The sequence below is a fragment of the Phodopus roborovskii genome, unplaced genomic scaffold (assembly GCF_943737965.1).
Source record: "Phodopus roborovskii unplaced genomic scaffold, PHOROB, whole genome shotgun sequence".
In the NCBI taxonomy this organism is placed as follows: Eukaryota; Metazoa; Chordata; class Mammalia; order Rodentia; family Cricetidae; genus Phodopus; species Phodopus roborovskii.
This window is the reverse complement of record NW_026126629.1, coordinates 15,579,562-15,600,311: the sequence shown is the minus strand read 5'-3', so window position 1 is coordinate 15,600,311 and position 20,750 is coordinate 15,579,562. Positions and strand designations below refer to the sequence as shown.

Genomic DNA, 20,750 nt, shown 5'->3' with positions numbered 1-20,750 from the left:
AGAAAAAGAAAAAAGATGTTTGGTAATGCAGGAATGTAGGTCTCCTCTAAAACAGTTTTCCTTTTATAGTGTTTTCCTACAATTTTTGCTTCTTTGTTTTTCCACACTTCAGTATCAAATTTTATGGACCATAACATAGCTTGTTGTTATTTTACTTGTTTGAATTGAATTGAATTTATATATTAACTTAAGGAGATTAACACTATAAAGTTGAATCACATCCATGAAACAGGTCATCTTTCCATTTACTCATGTCCGTATTTCTTTCTAGAATATTTAAATTTTTCCCTCACACAGCTTTTGACAGAGAGAGAGAGAGAGAGAGAGAGGGAGAGAGAGAGAGAGAGAGAGAGAACACCTATGCATGTTGGTATGTATGCAGCACATAAACAAGTATGTGTGTGCATTTAGAGGCCAGGGGTCAACACCAGTCTTTTATTGCTCTCCACATTAGGTTTTTGTTAGTTTATTGGTTGGTTTGCTTTTTGTGACAGGGTTTCTTTCTTTAATAAATTTTTATTTAAATTTGAAATAAGCTTGTTTTACATGTCAGTCACAGTTCCTGCACCCTCCCTTTCTCCCCTGCCCCCCCATCCCATCCCCTTTTCTGCTCCACAAGGGAGAGTGAGGTCTTCCATGGGGTCTTCAAAGTCTGTCATATCATTTGGAGCAGGGCCTACACCCTTCCCCATGTGTCTAGGCTAAGAGAATATCCCTCTATGTGGAACGGGCTCCCAAGGTCTATTTGTGTATTAGGGATAAATACTGATCCACTACCAGAGGCGCCATAGACTGCCCAGTCCTCCTAACTAACACCCACATTCAGGGGTCTGGGTCGATCCTATGCTGGTTTCCCAGCTATCAGACTGGAGTCATAAACTCCCCATTGTTCAGGTCAACAGTTTCTGTGGGTTTCGACAGCCTGGTCTTGACCCCTTTGCTCATCACTCCTCCCAGTCTGCAACTGGATTCCAAGAGTTTGGCTCAGTGTTTAGCTGTGGGTGTCTGCTTCTACTTCCATCAGCTACTGGATGAAGGCTCTAGGATGGCATATAAGGTACAGGCTTGTTTTTTGTTTTTTTAATTAATTTTATATTCTGCTACCCATGGAATTCTTTTACTATTTGAATTAATCTTATCTTTTATTTCCTTGGAAATTTCCAGGCATGTTGCATCAGAGCATGCATAGAGACTTAATTGCACTGGATAGAAAATCCAAATATGTACATTTTTATCTCCTTCCTGATACTGTAAAGTGCTGAAAGAACTTTTTCTTCTTTAAATTAGATACTGGCAGGCTGAGGATGTAGTTGTGCTGACATAATGAGTCCCCAGAATTCACAGGTCCCTGCTTCAGTCCGCAGAACCATATAAAGCCTGGTATGCCACATGAGGCATAGGCGGAAGATGTACACAACAGGACCAGAGGTGCAGTTTTCTTATCTAATAGCTAGTGTGTTTAAATTGTATATCGTTAATGAAGTCAACTTTAGCTACTGTCGTTCCCTAAAACTTTCTATAGCTAGAATTCCAAAAAGCCTTTCTTTTGATTTGTTTCAATGATAATTTGTACCTTAACTTTATTTTGTATATTTATACTTTATTTTTTCTTGATCAAATTAGTCAACTGACTTATCTCCTTTAAAAACAGGACTCTGGTTTATTATATTGTTTTACAATTTTAATTAATTTCTGATTTATGTTATGATTTTATACTTTTGGGTTTCTATGACTTAATTGTTTTTTAAATTTTCTGAGCTTCGAATTTTATTTCTATTCTTTCATTCTTCTTGGTATAACTTGTCTGTTAGCTGCTTTAACTTTAGCTTCTGTGTTTTAATACATATCACGATTATTACTTCTGTAAAATTTTGTATCAGTCCTTTAAATCCAAAATTTGTTTTAAAAGTTTCAAAACTTAAAACAGAACCTGGTTTTGGTTGTGGTTAAATAATTAATGACAGTTTTACAACATTTCCAGTGTGGATGTTTCTGAAGAATGTTCTATATGACCTTATCTACATACATACCTAATCTATTAATTAGATCTTCTCTTTAATTATTTTTTTATATTAGAGCCATTAGGGAATGACTCCTCAAGGAGTTGCAGTACACATTTCTCAAAAGAAATTACAGTTTTTTTTTTTTAAAAAAATAGATGACTATAAAAGTTGACAAAGGAAGAGAAAAACTATAAAAGGTATTACTGGTATGAATCCTACATCATTTATTTCTGTGGTGCTAGAGATCAAATCCAGGATGATGCACATGCTAGGTCAGTGCTGCATCCCCAGCTTCATTGTCTTTATTTACTAAAATTTATTACATTAAAGTATACATATTAATGTGACGCCATGCAATGCTTTAATGCTTGCACACATCATAAATGTTCAAATCAAGTTAAACTGACCTAGCTCCACATACATTTCTTGTTTATAGTGAAAACATTTCGAGTACTTAATTGTAGCTTTGTTACAGTATGCACAATTTCTTGTAATCATCCTACTGTGTAACAGATCAGTACATATAATAATTTTTCTTATAGATATTCTAAGACATGCCAATAAGGTTGTACTATATTCTTACCAAGTGGTTGTATTTATTTATTTATTTTGCAGAGCTAGAAATCAACCCAGAGTCTCTGATTTTATCTACTTTTTTTTGTTAAGTATCATTGCCTAAGCTGGCCTCAACTTAATAATATTCCACATCAGCTTCCCAAATATCATTTTAGGCTATGATTTCAAGTATGTGTTACTCCACATGGCTTGCTTGCTCTTTCATTCATTCATTCATTCATTCATTCATTTTAAGGTATTAGAGATCAAACACAAAGCCTTGCACAGAGTAGGCAAGCCCTTGTGCTTATCAGTGTGCTATACCCCAGCCTGTGGGAGGACTTTAAAGTAATAGAACCACAGTGGAAAATAGTTTAGTAATTCCTTATAAAACTATGTATGTAACTGGAGTACAACCCAGAAATTACACCCTAGAAATCTGAGTCACAGAATGAACATTTATGTTCACATAAAAATCTATATTCTTAAAAACCTCAAATGGGAAATAATTCAAATGTTCTTCAACAAGGGAATGATTATGCAAACAACAGTCGATCCATATAACAGAATGCTACTCAACACTAAGAGAAGTAATTCTTAGTATATGCAATGGTCACCAAAAAAGGAAGCTAGTTTTTCTCAGCAATGATAGAAAATGTTCCAAACTACATTTGTCTCACTATGAGTCAATAGGATTTTTAATTATCTTAAAGACTCAGAGGCTCAGATATTACACAGGTGAGCTTCACAAGTCTATAGAATGACTAAGAACAATGCCTTCTTTTTTATATCTATATTTTTTTCTGTACATATAGACCACAGCATCTCAGACAAAACTCATTAAATACTAAGAACCACTACTCTGCAGATTCCCTAAGCAGAGACACAATGAGACACAAACCACAATACTTCATGTGATTGGTAACATACAAGTTCATCTTTTCTCTCTCTCTCCCAAGCACATAGCAGTCATCTGAGGTTGAGCACACACACCCCTGCCCCGCCTCACTTATCCCTACCACAATCATCTTTTAAAGTTCTATTTTCAATTCATTTTTAAAGGCTGGGGGTAGGGCACAGGTTCAGCACTGGGTGGGACCCTATGTTCAACCCTAGTAATGCAAAAAAAATAAAAATAAATGAGTTTCAATTTCATCTTACAAATGAAAATGTTTAGAAAACAGAAAAATCATTTTACTGAAATCATTCCTAATATATTTGTTTGCAGACTTACAGTAGATTTACAATAAAGTAGCACTCCAATAACTCCACCATTTATCAAAAATATAATAGATATACCTAATCCACCATCTATCCCTGCTTAGCAACACAGCACAATGTGAAGTCTCAGCAGTTTACCTTACAATCAGATGGCTGACTGTGAGTCATGGTTCTCAGCCACTAGCAGCATCACTAGTCCAGAAAAGATCAAAATCCAAAGTACGCTCATACTGGTTTTGTACCATCCAAAAGCCAAAAGGTCCCAAATTCAGGACATTCAAAATATGTCTTACATTTTTCGGGCTGGACATGTGAATAACTTCCAAGATTTAATAACTGACTGGTAAATGTTGATTGGAGTACTGTCTCACCAACCCATTGATCCTCATAAACAGTAACATCTGAAAACAGAACAAAACAAAATCTGGTCATGCCATGAACTCCTTTTGACTGTGGTTAACTTATTAAACACACAGTAGTAACTAATCATAGCAAAACATTATGCATAGATCTCACACACTAGGCAACTAGAGTTGTGAGTTTGTGCCAGCAACTTATATACATGACAACAAGAAAATGTACACATACACAAGAAAATGCTACACTCTTCCATTGGGCTGCCATCAGTAACAGAATTGGTTTATTCAGTTTCAAAGACTGCCATTGTGGATGAACTTGCCTGAACTCAACACCACTGTACTGGGCCACAAGACAAGGTCATGTATCCATGCTGGGCCAAAAATGAAATATGGTACAGATCCTTCATTAATAGACTGAGAATCTATAATGGATGTGTTTATTGGGCTGCTCAGTTTGGCCACATGTCGGGAAAAAATACCAGCTATAAATATGATGGATCTGACTGAAGTAGCCCCCTTAATGTAGGGAACTTATGGAATTCACATCACACATTTGTTTTTAATGTTTTAGTCATATGGTGACAAGCACCATAGAAACACTGAACTGCCCTGAATAGTACCAGCAAACATCACAGCCTTCTGGAAGCTAGAGTCCAGAATATCAAGAGTAGATCAACATTTGATTTGGCAAAGAGGAAAAAGCACATGGATGATTGATCATTCACAAAAGGCAAGGATACAACTATCTTTCCTTAGAAAGCTCAAAGTTAATAAGGAATGTTGTCAGAAAACAATGCTAGGAACTCCCTTCCTAGTTATTAGGCTGATTGGGCTTATAGCAGGCCTAAATACTGATCCTTGTCTCATTAAAAAGCTATTGTATGGTGGTTTGGGGTTACAACTTTTTTCAGTCCTTTAATCTTTCGATGCACTGCCCCTTGGGATATACATGGCACTCAGTTTCTAAATGTGACATGTTGTTCTGTTTAGGGAATGATGTTAATTTTTTATTTGTCTTCTATTCCTTGCCAATAGTGGTATATTATTCTGCAATCCTGGAAAATTTTAAAAATCAGATCCAGGGATTTTTAAAGCTAAGGAAAAACAAAAGAAGAAAATTATAGCTGAACTATGAAGACAAGATATCTGGATTCCAGCATATTTTGCAGTACCTGTATGATTCAGAAACCAATGAATTACAAACACTGTGGTGCGTCCAACTGCTTAAAGTGAAATTTAATCATCATTGCGCATGGGTGGGTAACTGTGTAGGTATAAGCAACCACAGATACTTTATTCCTACTTGCAATGATCTCCTAGAGGACTTATGATTGTATTTCTTACTGAGGACTTGTCTTACATTTGCTTCTACTGCTATGATGAAGACCATGACCAAAGCAACCCAGGAAAGAAAGGGTCTAACTTAATCATTCAGTTTATAATTTTTCATTGAGGGGAGTTGGGCAGAAACATGGTGCAGAAACCTGGGGGCAGGAACTGAAGCAGAGACCAGGAGGGGACAACTTACTGGCTTGCTCTCCACAGCTTACTCTCCACTGCTTGCTCAGCCTGCTTTTTTATACAACCCAGGACCACCTGCTCAAGAATGGCACCACCCACAATGGGCCAGGCCCTTCCACACCAATCCACAGTGAAGAAAATGCCCTATAGGCATGACTACAGGCCAATCAGATGGGGACATTTTCTGAACTAAAGTTCCCTCTTCTCTGGTGACTCTACAGTCTGTATTAAGTTGATAAAAATATTTATCAACACAGGACTTCACTGTAAAACCAGTTACATCACAGATGGATATCAGACATATAATATTCAAACTATTTCAAACTACCACATGTTCACCTTGGAATACACACACACACACATACATATTTATATTTGAGACTGGATCTCACTAGTTCTGGTTATGCTGGAACTCACTAGGTAGACCAAGCTGGGATCGGCCTGACTCTACCTCCTGAGTGCTGAGATCAAAGGCATCAGCTACCACAACCAGATGTTTTAGATATTTCCAAACAGCTTTTCATTTCATGTTGGGGACTATATTACTCATATGTCATATACACCAAATATCACGTTCAAATATTACTACAAATAAAAGAATGATGGGATAGGGATATAACTCAATGGCAGGTGTTTGCCTAGCATGGTGTGGTCCTATATTCTTAGGGTGAAAATGAAACAAAATGGTTTCACTATACATAGTAGCATGCCTGTAATCCTAGTACTCGGGAAGTAGAAGCCAGACGACTAGCATGAGTTTGAGGCCAGCTTGGACTATAGAGTAAGACTCTGTCTCAAAAAATAAAAAGGGGAGCAGGGTATGTTGGTACATGCCTTTAATCCTAGCTCTCAGGAGGCAGGCAGATGGCTTTTGAGTCTGAGGTTAACCTGGTCTACAGAGAGTTCCAGGACAGCCAGGGCTACACAGACAAACCCTATCTTAAAAAAAAAAAATAGACATTCATAAAAATAATAATCTAACTGTCCTATAATAGAAAAAAAAAGTTAAATAAATTCCAGCAGTCATTTGATGCTACCTATTTATAAACAATTGTATGGATGTTAGGCAAAAAAAAAGATAACTGGGCTGTTTCTACTTACCTAGCAAAGGTCTATGAGAAGATCACACAGTGAAAGACCTTAAGATAAAATGGCCTTAATTAAAAGTGAACACAGTACAGGTCCATTCAGCCACCTCTTTACTGCTGGGGAAACATAACTTCTTCAACACCCCAAAATCTCAAATTTGGCAAACAGTCCAAAAAAGCAAGAACGCAAGATCATCCTCAGGTGAATATAACAGCAAATTCAAGGCCAGCCTGGACTACATGAGACTGACACAAAACAAGGAACAAAAGGCCATCAACATCTGTGCCTGTTCCTTCAGAAAGATTAATGTACACAGCACTATTGGAGTCTCTTTTCATAATAATACCTCGGGGAAAGTTAATAAGACAAATATAAACAACACAGACACAAAAGGACCAAAGGAAGCCTGGCAGTGCTGGTGCACAACTTTACGCCCAGCACTCTGGAGGCAGAGGCAGACGCAGGAGGTGGGTCACTGAGTTTGAGGCCAGCCTGGTCTACAGTTCCAGGTCAGCCAGGACTACACAGAGAAACCATGTCCTGAAACAAACAAGACAGCAAAAAGGAGCCTCAGACTGTCACATGATGGACGATTATGAGAAACAACAAGGCTTCTTAAAGAGAAATGAATGGAAAGGCAGCAGGAACAAAGAAGGGAACTAAAGTCCACAGAAGGACACACTGTCACACACCCAGGGAAGGAGAACAGCAAAGAAAGTCCTGGGAGGCAAGAAACAGAAAACACAGCTTCACAAAGCAACCTACCACTATACTTAATGACCTTACCTGTAAGCAAAATTATATCCCCAGGAAACACTGTAAGTGCCCAAAATGCTGCAGTCCTCCACAGAACAACTCGCTTCTTCATTTCTGATTGATCGATTACTACAATTGTTGCTAATGGCACTTTAGAACCAGAATTTGGTCCAGATTTTACACTTATTTCCTTCACGCTATATGTGTTTAGCACCATGACTAAGCAGTTATACTTCTGACTTTTAGAGTCACAATTTTTTATTAATGATATTTTTTTGATGGCCTTACATTCAGACATGGTCCTCTGCGACATTGCTGTGTCTGACTCTCCTGTATTAGAATCCATCCTTGGTTTCTTGGACATTTGATAGGCTTCTGAAAGAGTTTTAGAATGATGGGAATTGTCTTTAGAGGACCTGCTTCTTTCAGCAGCACTCAGGTGGGAGGTACTTAGTTGGGAACACAGTATCCCTGAGCTACACAACTCAATGCAAACCTCACTTGGTGGCAGGTTTGTTTCATTAATGAAAAGATCTCTCGAGCTCATATTATCTTCAAGACTTTTTCCAGGGTTTCTGTGAACACGACTGCTTTCTGATTCAGGACAAACAGGACTAAAAAGTTCCAGGGAATACACCTGGCTTTTCTCACTTCCAGAGCCTTCTTCAGAATCATCACTGGACTTAACAAGATTATCTTCAGCAAGTTTTCCTTCTGGACTTCCTGTAGGTTTTATCTCCATGGTTAGACTCCCTTTATTTAGGTGGTCTTGTCCTTTATTATTCCCTTGAATTATAAAAGCACACTGGCTGGAAGTCATTATACTGAGAAATTCAGTGTCGGTAGATATTTTCTGGTTTGAAGTCTTCCCACTCTTTCCCTCAGACTCTGGCTCACACCTTGTGCCAGAGGAAAAGATCTCCTGACTCTGTCTTTCACATTCACTTGGCACAGGATTTGTTCTCACAGCTTCTGGTCCTACATTAATATGTCCAGTACTACAATCCAAATCCAATGCAGCTGTACGCTTATGATCTAATGCAGACAAATCTGCCTGAAAGTTCTGAAAACAGGGATTTGACTGGTTTTTAGACTGCTCATCTATAATTTCCTTATTTTCACACTGAAGCTTTTGATTTTCTTCTTCTTCGGGTAAATGTTGAACTCTGTCCTTAAATTCACATGTTTTCACATTAGTCATATCACTCTGGCCTGAGGGGTTAATCTTCTGGGATGTTATACTATGTGTTTCAGAAGCAGAACAGATGAAGCCATCTTCCACCTGCACAGTCCTATTCACATAAGTTGTTAAAAGGTGATCACTAAGAAGAGCTGGAGGGCCAACAGCTCCTGGCACTTGGTAGTCTTGCAGATTTTTAAGCTCCTGGTTTTCACCCTTCAGATCTGGAGACTGCTGTCTGCAAAAAAATTGGATTTGTTCCCAGGCATTGGCAGTGGACATTAAGGAAGTTGTTCCCGGTGATACTGTCATTTTCAGAGGAGCAACTGGAGCACCCCAAAAAATGTGAACATGAGCTCCTCGACTCATAATTTCTGATAAAAGATAAAAATCCAAAATTAATTTATTAGTAATTCTTCTATATGATGAAAATAAAACATTAATCAAAAACATGCAGTTTAGTCTGGTACACTACATAATTATAAAATTAATAAAAATATTATAAGGAAATCAGACAGTTGGTAGTGGCCAGCTTCATTTCCAGAGAAAGTTCCAGGACAGCCAAGACTTCAAACAGAGTGAGGGGGGGAGGGAGAGAGGGAGGGAGAGAGAAGAAGGAGAAGGAGAAGGAGGAAAGGAGAGGAAGAGGAAAGGGAAGGAAAAGAAAAAGAAGGAAAAAGATGAAGGAAGAAGGAGGGGGGGGGAGGTAGCTCTTCCTGCTGCCTGATGATGTAGATGTAGAACACTCAGCTCCTTCTCCATTGCCCAGTCTGCCTGCATGTTGCCTTGCTTCTCGTCACGATGATAATGGACTGAACCTCTAAACTCAGGGTACTGGACCCGCACCTACCAGGAGAGGTGAGTGCCAGGCCTTCTCCTACCCACCTTGCCCTGTTCCAACCTGTACCATGACCCACACTCCCCAGTCCCATCCTGCCACTGAATCCCCCTGAGAGACCTGGAGGCAGACCAAACCATCCAGCATCTGTCGCCATTGGAATCTTGGACTGGCCTGTACCCTCCTGGAGAGAGCCGTGGACCCGTACTCACCAGGAGAGGGAGAGACCCCACCTGCATCCACTGGAAGAAGAGGTGCGAAGACGACAGTATAAGAACACATTCAACAACAGAAAACTAAGACACCACCAGAGTCTAGGGATTCTAAACCCTTCCCCTATAATGTAATTGATGACTACCTTATATGCCATCCTAGAGCCTTCATCTAGTAGCTGATGGAAGCAGAAACAGAGATTCACAGCCAAGCACTGAGCTGAACTCCTGGAATCCAGTTGTAGGGAGGAAGAAGGAGTGATGAGCAAAGGGATCAAGACTGTGCTGGAGAAAGCCACAGAAACAGCTGACCTGAGCAAGTGGAAGTTCATGGACCCCAGTCTGACAGCTAGGGAACTAGCATAGAACCCTACTAGCCCCCTGAACGTTGGTGTCAATTGGGAGGCCTAGGCAGTCTATGGGGTGTCTGCAGTGGAACCAGTATTTATCCCTAGTGCATGAATGGGCTTTGAGAGCCCATTCCCTATGAAGGGATACTCTCTCAGCCTAGATACATGGGGGAGGACCTAAGTTCTGGCCCAAATGATGTCACACTTTGATGATCCCTCATGGGAGGCCTCATCCTCCCTGGGGAGTGGGTGGAGGGTGGAATAGGGGGTCAGTAGAGGGCATGGGAAGATGGGAGGGAGAGGGACCTGGGATTGGTATGTAAAATAAGATTGTTTTTTAATTTAAATGTTATATAAAAAAAACAAAAACCACAAATATTGTAAATAACAAAAGAAGAAGATCAAATTAGCTACAAGAAAGTCTTCAGATAAAAACTGAGAGAAAGACCAGTAAGCTGGCTCAGTAGATAAAGGCACTTAGTATGCAAGCCTGGCAACCTGAGTTCAATCCCTGGAAACTATGGTGGGAGGAAAGAAATTACTCCCAAAGTTGCTTTCTGACCTCAAACACACACCATGGCACACCTACATTCACACATACATACCACACACACACACTGATAATAACAATAGTAATAAATCTTAAATTTAAATTTAATTTTAAAATACTCACAGAAACAAAGCAAAACATCAAACAAGTACATTTTTAGAATGTTCATGTCTTGTGCTGTAAAATCCTTCCCTATTTAAATAACAATGTTGTTTTAAAGAATAGGCATTTATTTAATTGTTATCTTACCCTTAAATATCTGTCTTCTTCATTCCACGGACTCTATCAGTAAGTTTTGAACCTCCTCTGAATTCAATTTCAAAAAAAAAAAAAAAAAAAAAAGGCTCAAACTGAAAGGCAAAGGACAAGTATGTTTGTTTTTTTGTTTTGTTTGCTTCTCTGGGTAGCCTTGGCTGTCCTGGAACTCACTCTGTAGACCAGGCTGGTCTTGAACTCACAGAGATCTGCCTGCCTTTGCCTTCTGAGTGCAGGAATTAAAATCATGCACCACCATGCCAGGCATGATCTTAATATCATCCAAACTGGTCCTGAACTAGCTACACATCCTAGGATAACCTTGAATTTCTAATCTTCTATTTTACCTCCCAAACGCACGGTTTGTAAGTATGCATCACCAAGCCCAGCTTCATCTTTTCTATAATACAAACAAGCTCTATAATACAAACAAGCTCAAATTGATGGTAATATCTATATAATACATAAAAAGAAACTCATCATTTAAACTTTTTCCCATAAACTATGGCACTTGGTGTAAGTAAATCTGAAAAAAGCATCCTATTGGTTGGTAAAGAATTGTATCAACCGATCACTTGTTCATAACTGACTTTATTAAACAGATCTATTCCTAGAATTCACTAAAAAGCACTGATTAATACAACAGTGCAGAGTTAAAAGGCAGGTAAGGTTTTAGGCCTGAGGCACTTTTGGCCTGAATCATCACTTACTCTGACTACAAACAGGGTGGGGGGGTGATGATTTTAAATTCATTACCATTACTCCCAAAGTGGGTCCTAATAATCATCCTGTCCCTGCCTACATAACCGCTTTTGAAATAACACTTGTATATCTCTTCCCTGTAAATCTTCAGGGTCTCCTCCCCTGTCCTCACACATATCAGGTGACCATATTACTGATGTTTTCACATTTACCAATATAACTCCATGGGATCTATATTCTCTCCTAACTTCTTGTTACTATGGCTGAGCTCTCACACTGTGTGTGTGAGCACATGTGTGTGATTGTGTGTGTATGTGTGTGTGTGTGTGTGTGTGTGTGCGCGCACGCGCGCACACGCATGTGTGTACACAGAAGCACATGAAGAAGCCGGAGAGACACACTGAGTATTCTCTACTGCTCTACCCTTATTTTTTAAACAGTTTCACTGAATCTGAAGTTTGCTGTTTAGACTAAACTGGCTAGCCAGTAAGCTCCCAGGATCTACCTGCCTCTGCTCCCCAACATCGGGGTTACAGGCAAGCCATGTGCTGCCTTTACATGAGTGGTTGGGGTTGTGAACTCAGATCCTCTTGCTTGAAACAAGGATCTGACTGTAGCCAGCTGAATCTGGTACTTCTGTGCAAGACTAACTCTTCTCCACATAGGAATCACATCCAGTCAGGCTGTGTACTAATAGCTGTAGAGCAAGATGGTAAGCACATATTTGATATTTGAAATATCAAAGGATATAAATTAGTGGAGAACACTTGCCCAGCATTAACAACTCTTTGGGTATTATCTGCAGTGCCACAGGGAGAGAGAAAGAGAGACAGAGAGAAATGGGGCAGGGAGGAATAAGAAAACCCTGAGTCGGACTGACTGACTGATCCTAAGACAGGGTCTTAGCCTGTAGCCCAAGATGTCCTGGAACTCACTGTCCAGGCTGGCCTCAAGCCCATGGTGACCCTTCTACTTTAGCCTCACCACACTTTATTTGTGCCTGTAATTCCAGCACTCGTGTGAATCCTCCCCTTTGAGGAATAACTTGCAAAACAACAGAGTATATATAGGAGTGATGAAAGAGACTTTGTAGGCATTTATTAAAAGTAAACTAACAAACAGCCCATGAAGAAAACAACAGAAAAGAAACATGGAATACCTAGAGAGGTACTGCTATATTGCAGCAAAAATATATAAACAAGAGATCCACGTTAATATAAATGCATTTTCTAAACACATAAACTTTAATGGAAAATTTAACATTAAGAATATATAACTTAGCCATACAATGGTGGCACAGGCAGGCAGGTAGGCAGATCTCTGAATTTGAGGCCAGCATTATCTATAGAGCAAGCTCCTCCAGGACAGCCAGGACTACACAGAGAAACCCTGTCTATAAATAAATAGATAAATAAATAAATAAATAAATAAATAAATAAAACAAAACAAAACAAAAAGAAAGTAAAGAATATATAACTTATCCAGGCATGGTAGCACAAAGCAAACCGTTAATCCCAACACCTAGGTGTTAGAAGCGGGCCTGACACAACTGCAATCCCAGCTTTGGGGAGGTGAAGATGGGCAGGTCCCTGAAGCTCTCTGGACAACCAGCCTATATAATAAGCAAGGCCCAGATCCCACTGGGAGGCTTTGTCTTAAAAGACAAGGCTGGCAACCTGGTTCATCCCTTGAACCCATGTATGGTAGTTGTACTAAGAGAAGTTCCCCATAGGCTCACATATCTGAACACATGGTTCCCGGTTCATGTGCTGTTTGGGGGGAGATGAAGCCTTGCTAGAAGAAGTGGTTTCAGAGTTTATAGCCATCTCCAGTCCATGCTCTGCGTTGTATTTGCAGTTTAAGATGTGACTTCTCTTGATGGGCAGTGATGACATACGACTTTGATCCCAGCACTTGGGAAGGCAGAGGCAGGAGGATCTCTGTGAGTTTGAGGCCAGCCTGCTCCTCAGAGCGAGTTCCAGGACAACAGAACTGTTATACAGCGAACCCTGTCTGAACAAACAAACAAACAAATGAAACCTTAAAAAAATAGAAAGCAAAGGATCAGGATTGGGTGGGTAGAGTAGCACACATTTCTATCCAACCACTTGGAGACAAAAGCAGCAGGGCCTCTTAGGTTTGAGGAGAGCCTGGGGCTGCAAAACTAGATTCTCAAAAAGTTCGCAAAGGATCCAAGACTATAGATGACTGTTTTAAATACTTGTATGTTTAATTTTTTTTTTTTACCACATTTGACTAATGATTATGTTCATGATGCCAGTTCTTTTCATTTGGTCATCCGGGCATCTCTTTCAGTCTTCAAACAGAATATACTGTCCCTTGAGAGCTTGTCTGCAGGTTCTAGCAGGAAAGCACAGCTACTTGTGTGCCCGTGACCTAAGCCCAGTCCTCCTCTATTCCGGGAAGGCCATTCTCTTCGACCTAGTGCACAGCTTCAGAAGGGATGCACATGGAACAGTGAGGGAAGAAGGGGACACCCACCTAGCCAATCAGATCAGCTAAATCAACCCTGGCAATCAATGGGGTAACAGATGTCACAGCCAGTCCCAAGAATATAGAACAATAGTCCAATTACTAATATTTAAAATTAAAGTTGAAAACAATGACAGCAGCTATTAAAGTTTATCAACTAAGGGTCTAGAGTGGTGGCTCAATGGTTAAGAATGCATATTGCTCTTTCAGGGGACCCTAGTTTGGCTCCCAGCACCCATATCAGGTGGCTCACCCTAGGCTAACTCTACTTCCTCCACAGGATCTTCCTGATCATCCCACACATTCTAGTACACACACACACACACACACACACACACACACACACACACACACACACACACACACTGAATCTTTTTAAAAATGTGTTTAAGAAAAGTATTAGGAGCTAAATAAATATGTTACAATTTCAAATAGCATATAGCTTACAATAGTGAAGTACTGTGAAGACGAAGTTAGAGCAATTTTATGTGTCACATTATAACTCAGCAGAAATCAAAGAACTAAGCTTTCCTGCATCTCACAGTCCACCTTTATTTAACCTCATAAAAATAAACTACATATGCAATGACTGGCATATTAGGTTTTTCTAACTTCTATGCCATTAATTAGATTCACCACAAGGAGGCCCCAAACAGCTCTTCAAAAACCTTCAAAATGCTACCAGGAGGAAGAGGGAATACTCACACAGCAAATCAAGGAATAAAAGTAACCACTGATAATAAACTCCCCTTTCACGAACCTCTGGACATTCTTCTCCAGTTCTCTTCCCTTTGGCTTTAGGTCTTTTAAGGGAAAGAAAAAAGTTCAATGTTGCTTCTTTGTCCTCATTTAAGTTTCCTTCAGCGAACTTAACTCTGTCTATTACAATTTTGCTACAATACTCTCAGTGTGGAGAACCTTCCGATAAACAGGTCAGTTTTCAATCCTCACCTATTGCCATTTAAAACTGCTTATCAATCTTTTCCTCAAACATTCTACTTTCTTAATTCCACCAGGCCACCAAATTAGAATTGCTTTGGGTTTTAAAAGACAGATATATATTAATGTATTTAATAATCAAAATTACTTGCCACATATTATGCTAGGCACTGAGAAAAAAATCAACAATAAGAGAATTTAAGCAGTTTATAGTATAATGGGAAAGATAGAGTGATGATCATCAAAGAGAGATAAGAAGTCATATAGAATTATAAGTAGGATATCAACAGAAGGCAGTGTAGGTCAGCACAATGAGGTTAGAACTGCCTATCAACTGCATTTTTCATAGGCTCTTAGCAATATGGTCAGTTACAAAGTTAATAATGTTCAAAAAAAAAAAGTGCAGTACAGCCAGGAGTCATCCCACTCCCCAAACCAACACAGGGCCAGAAAGCTGTCTTAGTTGGCTTACCCAAGGCTGGCTGTAGGTTGTCTCCAAGATGTACAGAAAGAATGTAAAACATTCCCATGTTCTGTGTCCTCACTTAGCATTTTCTCAGTATCTTGAAATCTGACTCTCATTTCCTATCTCTATTAAGACAATAACAAAGTCCAAATTGCCAAATAAGTACTCACAGTACTGAACTGTGAGACACTCTGTTCCTTAGTTTCAGAACACTGCTCTTTCCCAACCAGTTCTTCCACTGATGTGATTTCTCTCTTCCTGTCTGTTCTTTCTTGGGCTGTCATGTTATCTCACACAACCACTCAGAACTACATCCAAGCCTATTCGCTTCACTGCCGCACACCCAATTGTGCTTTAGGAGTTTGCACTGAGCTAACCCTTCTCCAGCTTCAGAACTGCTCATATGTGTAGCACTACTACATTCGATAAGATCACAGAAGAGTCAAAGATGAAAACCCAAAGCCCTCCTTCCCGTCAACCCAGGGACAGATGGTGCACACAGGCATAACACAAGAAGTTCTGATACTTCCAAGAAACCTTCCAGATCCATAAATGTCTCGGATGAATCAAAACTATGTGGAACACATGGTTATTTGTATATCACAGTTATTTCACTATACTTTCATTTATTTGAGTCACAAATACCCTAAATGTGGGACTTCTGCTCTTTAGGGATTAGCTCAAAAATAGCCACGATCATTTAAAAGTGAGTAATTATAACATGGCCAGTGAGATGGCTCAGGAGATAAAAGTACTTAATGAGCAAGCCTGAGGAAGGCCTGAACTCAATCTCTGGACCCCACGATGAAAGGAAAGACCCAACTTCTGAAAGTTGTCCTTTGGCCTCCATATGTATGGCATGCATGTGTCTGCACACACACACATGGACACACACCTAGGCATGGACATGTACACACAGACACACCAAATAACACAATTTGTAAAATTATACCAAAGGGTGATGCTACTAAGTAGCATAATGATGTGTGAGTGAGTGGTAATGGACAGTGGTGAAGACTGGTATTTATTTTAACAAATTTACACACAAATATTCCTGGGTAAATGATGAGTTTCAATGAACTAGGCTACATTTTGGTTTTACTCAGAGGGTTAAAGATCATTAAGATACCAGGTGAAACCAGCAAGTCCCTATCCATTACCACAGTTAATAATTACACAGTTTCTCAATCTGCAGAAGGCCACCAGTGAGAAAGACTAGTACACCAGTCTTTATCTTTAGAGTGGTCAGAGTCTGATGAGTGTGTCCAAGATTTATAAAACAGGATGAACTGTATCAGCAGGTTTTGTCTTTGCCAACACTACAACTCAAAAAATGCTTCTTCATTAAAAGAAACTACTTTCTCTACTGCATAAATAACCAGAAAAATCTCACAATTATGGATGTGTCATAACCACTACGAAGGTTTTTCACGTCTACTTCCCCAAATGCCAAGCAATTATAAGATTACACAATATCAATGGACAACAACATAGAGAGGGAGAGGGAATCGGATCTGGAGCATCACTTTTTGAATAAGGCAGGTATGAATTCAAACCCCTCTTAATCTGAAACTTGCAATTGCTAAAGCCAGGTGACAGCCACATTGGGTTCATTCTATTATTCTATTTCTATATATTCTTCTCTTTTCTTTTCTTTTTGGTTTTCTGAGACAGGGTTTCTCTGTGTAGCACTGTAGACCAGGCTGACCTCTAACTCACAGAGATTCACCTGTCTCTGCCACCTGAGTGCTGAGATTAAAAGTGTGCGCCACCACTGCCCAGCTTCTATATATTCTTAACATTCATAATAACTTTAAGTTTCTTTATCTATCAGGAAAGAATAACATCATTCCCATTGTGTTGAGAAATGGCACACAATAATTAGTTACTCTTCTATGGTCTTAAATCTAGGAAACCACACTCATACAGATATAGAGACATAACCAACAAGTTATATTTCCTTCATGTTTTTTGTATTTATACATATTTTACACAGTGGCAATGATAAAATTGGAATTTTTTTCCTGCTTTGATACATCTATTGCTACCTCATATGCCAATTTATAAATTCCTGAAACATAATGCTACCTAAGCATGTTTTTTTAATTACCACACAAAGTATAAGTTTATTTTTTATCTTTTTAATTTTAAACTTTATTATTTAAAAAAAAACACTACATATAAAGAAACACATGCCGGACAGTAGTGGCACACACCTTTAATCCCAAAACTCCAGAGGCAGGCAGATCTCTGAGTGTTTGAGGCCATCCTGGTCTACAGAGTGAGTTCCAAGACAAGCTTCAAAGCTACAGAGAAACCCTGTCTCAAAACCGCCCCCCTCCCAAGACTATACAACTCAATAAACAGTTAGAGTAGCCATTTGGGAACAGAAGTTATAGAGCTTTATACTGAATTTTATATTTTCACCATCAAATATATTTTTATTCATGGCAGAGTTAGTGCTAACAAAACAAGCAAGACTTATTTTCTCTTTCACAACTCGTATTCATTTTTTTAACAGTACACACAGCAATGCACTTCTTTATGACATGCTCATACTTATCCTACCCACACATAGTCTCCCCCATCTCCCCACTATTCTCTTCTGCATTAGTCATCTCCTTCTACGTCCACATCACATGTGTTCTACTACTCTGGCCATTACTCTCCATTAAAACCTTTTTTTTTTCCATCTCATGGATCCCTTTCTAGTTTTCTGACCACTCCTCAAACTTACACACAGATACAAAATAGGATCCATTTATGAGAGAAAATAATGATATTTATCTGAGACTAGGTCAACTCCTTTAATGTAATATTTTCAGTGTTATCCACTTTACTACAAATTTCCAGTTTTCGCTTTTGTTTCCAGCTGAATAAAATTCCACAGTGTGTATATAACACAGTTTCATTATTCACTAATCTACTGGTGGAAATCTAGGCTAAAGTAATGACTGTGGATGGGGAAATTGCTTAGGACGCTTAAGGCCTTTGCTTCAGTTCCCAGTAATACACACACCAAAGAATCACTGAGGGCGATTCCACTTCTTTGCTATAGTAAAAAGAGCAGCAATAAACATGGATGTGCAAATATCTCAATGGTGGGATATGAGAGTGTGTTGTTAAAACTGTGACTCATGCATCCCAGGCTGGCCCCAAATTTAGCTATGTAGCCAAGGATGACTGAGCTTCTGGCTCTTCTTCCTCCATATACAGAGTGCTAGGGTTACAGGCAAATGTCATGCCTGGTTTATGTAGTTCTAGGCACTGAAACCAGGGCTTTATGCATGCTAAACAACCATTCTATTAGCTGAGCTACATCTCAGCATGATGTTCTTCTTTATCATTTCTCCCCCAGCATTTGTTTTCTTGATGATAGCCACTGAATGGGATGAAATGGAATCCCAAAATAGTTTTGTATTTCCCTGATGGCTCAGAATGCTGGACACTTCTCAAACTATTAGTGGCCATTTGTATTCTTTTGAGAACTGTCAGTTTAATTCATTGGCCCATGAATTTGAGGTTTGGAGTTCAAGTTTTGCAGTCTTTATATATTCTAGATATTAAGTCCTCATCTTAAGTATAACTAGTGAAGATTTTCCCGTTCTAAAGAATGTCTCCTCACTCTCCTGCTGTGCAGAAGTTGCTTAGTTTCACATAAAGCCATTTTTTGATTCTTTTTTTGTTTTGTTTCTCAAGACAGGGTTTCTCTGTGTAGCTCTGGCTGTCCTGGAACTCACTCTGCAGACCAGGCTGGCCTCAAACTCACAGAGATCCTCCTGCCTCTGCCTCCTGAATGCTGGGACTGAAGGTGTGCACCACCTCTGCCCAGCAAAGCCATAGAACTCTTAAGAGCTGGGTCTATTACTAAACATTTAGTTATACTTCAAATATTTTTAAATAGTAAATAAGAGTGTGATAGCTTGGTAAAGATAAAGACAACTCTAGATTTTGACATGTAAATTACTGTTGTTTACCTGCAGGAATTATGATTACTTAGGCTTAATAAGCTAAGTCTTTTTGGTGTTGCATAGCTGGAGAGGAAAGTGTTAGTATTTTAGCAATTTTCCCTCAAACCTTCCTTAAGAAGAGTTGGACAAGTTGATCTTTGGTCATGTTCCATTTAGCAGTCTCAGACATTTCAGCATTATGCAAAATAAGTGGGTTTACCCCATCATCATACTCTGTTTCTTTGCACACCCTTCAGCTTTGCCTTTTTAAAATTTTAATTGCAAAACAGTCAAATTGTTTTCCCTACTCTATTAATTCTTATCTATGTCTTAAGATTTTCTGCAATTTTCAGACGTAAGTCAATATTAATTCCATTAGCATTTCATTATTATTTAAATCTTCACAGGAAAATAAACAGAATTAAAAGGAAAAAAAAAAACCTTATTGCTTTGATTATTCCTGTCTGTCATCTTTTGAGAAAAATGTACAAGATGTGTGTATACACACTCTTAAAAAACAATATATGTTGATACATGTGTATAGTTCTTCACTAAGATGACTATGTAACTTATCCTCAAACATTTTGAAAGAAGACCCTGGCATAACATGTTTACCAAGGATCATTGTGGCCAAATCCAATTTTATGATTTCCCTAAATAAGGCAAAGCAAGGTAAAATAAACTAGATGAAGGTGCACTTCCTGTTTGAATGTTCTGACTACTGAGGAAAAACAAATGCTCCACAGAGGAGAGGGAGAAATGCCTACTGTACCACAAGCAAGATAAGAGGCTCACCTGCACTACACTAACTTTCAGTGCTCAGATGGTGTCAAGACTGTGATTACAGATGTCTCATTTGAATACCAGAGATGGCTGCAGTTGGCCTGATTAAATCCACCAGCAAAGGACTGTCTGGCCAACCCAGGACACGTTAAGTAAGGGGTCCCACAGTTGGGAAATCTGTGGTGCTCATCTCCCCAGGAATCTTTCTCTATGGAGCAAATGAAAGTAGCTTAAGGTGGAATGAGGAGTGGCATCCCAATTGTAGAACTAGACCATCAGAGGCAGAGTAGCATCAAGAGAAGTGGGGTAAGGGCGTCTGCAGCTGAGAGAGTTTCAATACTTCCCCCGAGCCACAGCAGAAAATTTGTGACAGAACCTGATAAAGTCAAGTGTCCTGATGGGCAGAACTAAACACAACACTAAAGGTAGGCCCTCTCCCACCAGAAAGAAGTGTTTACTGAAAATTGCTCATTTGTGTTAATACTTTTTATCTTTGTTTTTTTTCTATTTTACACACACACATATATA

General features: G+C 39.2%; 1 protein-coding gene across 3 annotated transcripts in view; it reads right to left on the bottom strand.

Moving 5' to 3' along the window:
* Positions 1-20,750, bottom strand: part of Shld2 (shieldin complex subunit 2) — an 88,902-nt gene that overhangs the window by 24,583 nt on the left and 43,569 nt on the right. For 2 of the 3 annotated variants that reach the window (XR_007835914.1, XM_051206816.1), the window contains exons 1-3: positions 15,496-15,633; positions 7,535-9,058; positions 4,073-4,180 (exon numbers count right to left, since the gene is read on the bottom strand). Coding sequence is in view for 2 of the 3 variants with exons in the window: in XM_051206816.1 (XP_051062773.1) it covers positions 4,073-4,180; positions 7,535-9,058; positions 15,496-15,553 (1,690 nt within the window). In the remaining variant the exon portion in view is untranslated. Of the gene's footprint in view, positions 1-4,072; positions 4,181-7,534; positions 9,059-15,495; positions 15,634-20,750 lie in introns of those variants that run through there. The other variant, XM_051206817.1, reaches the window with a different exon arrangement.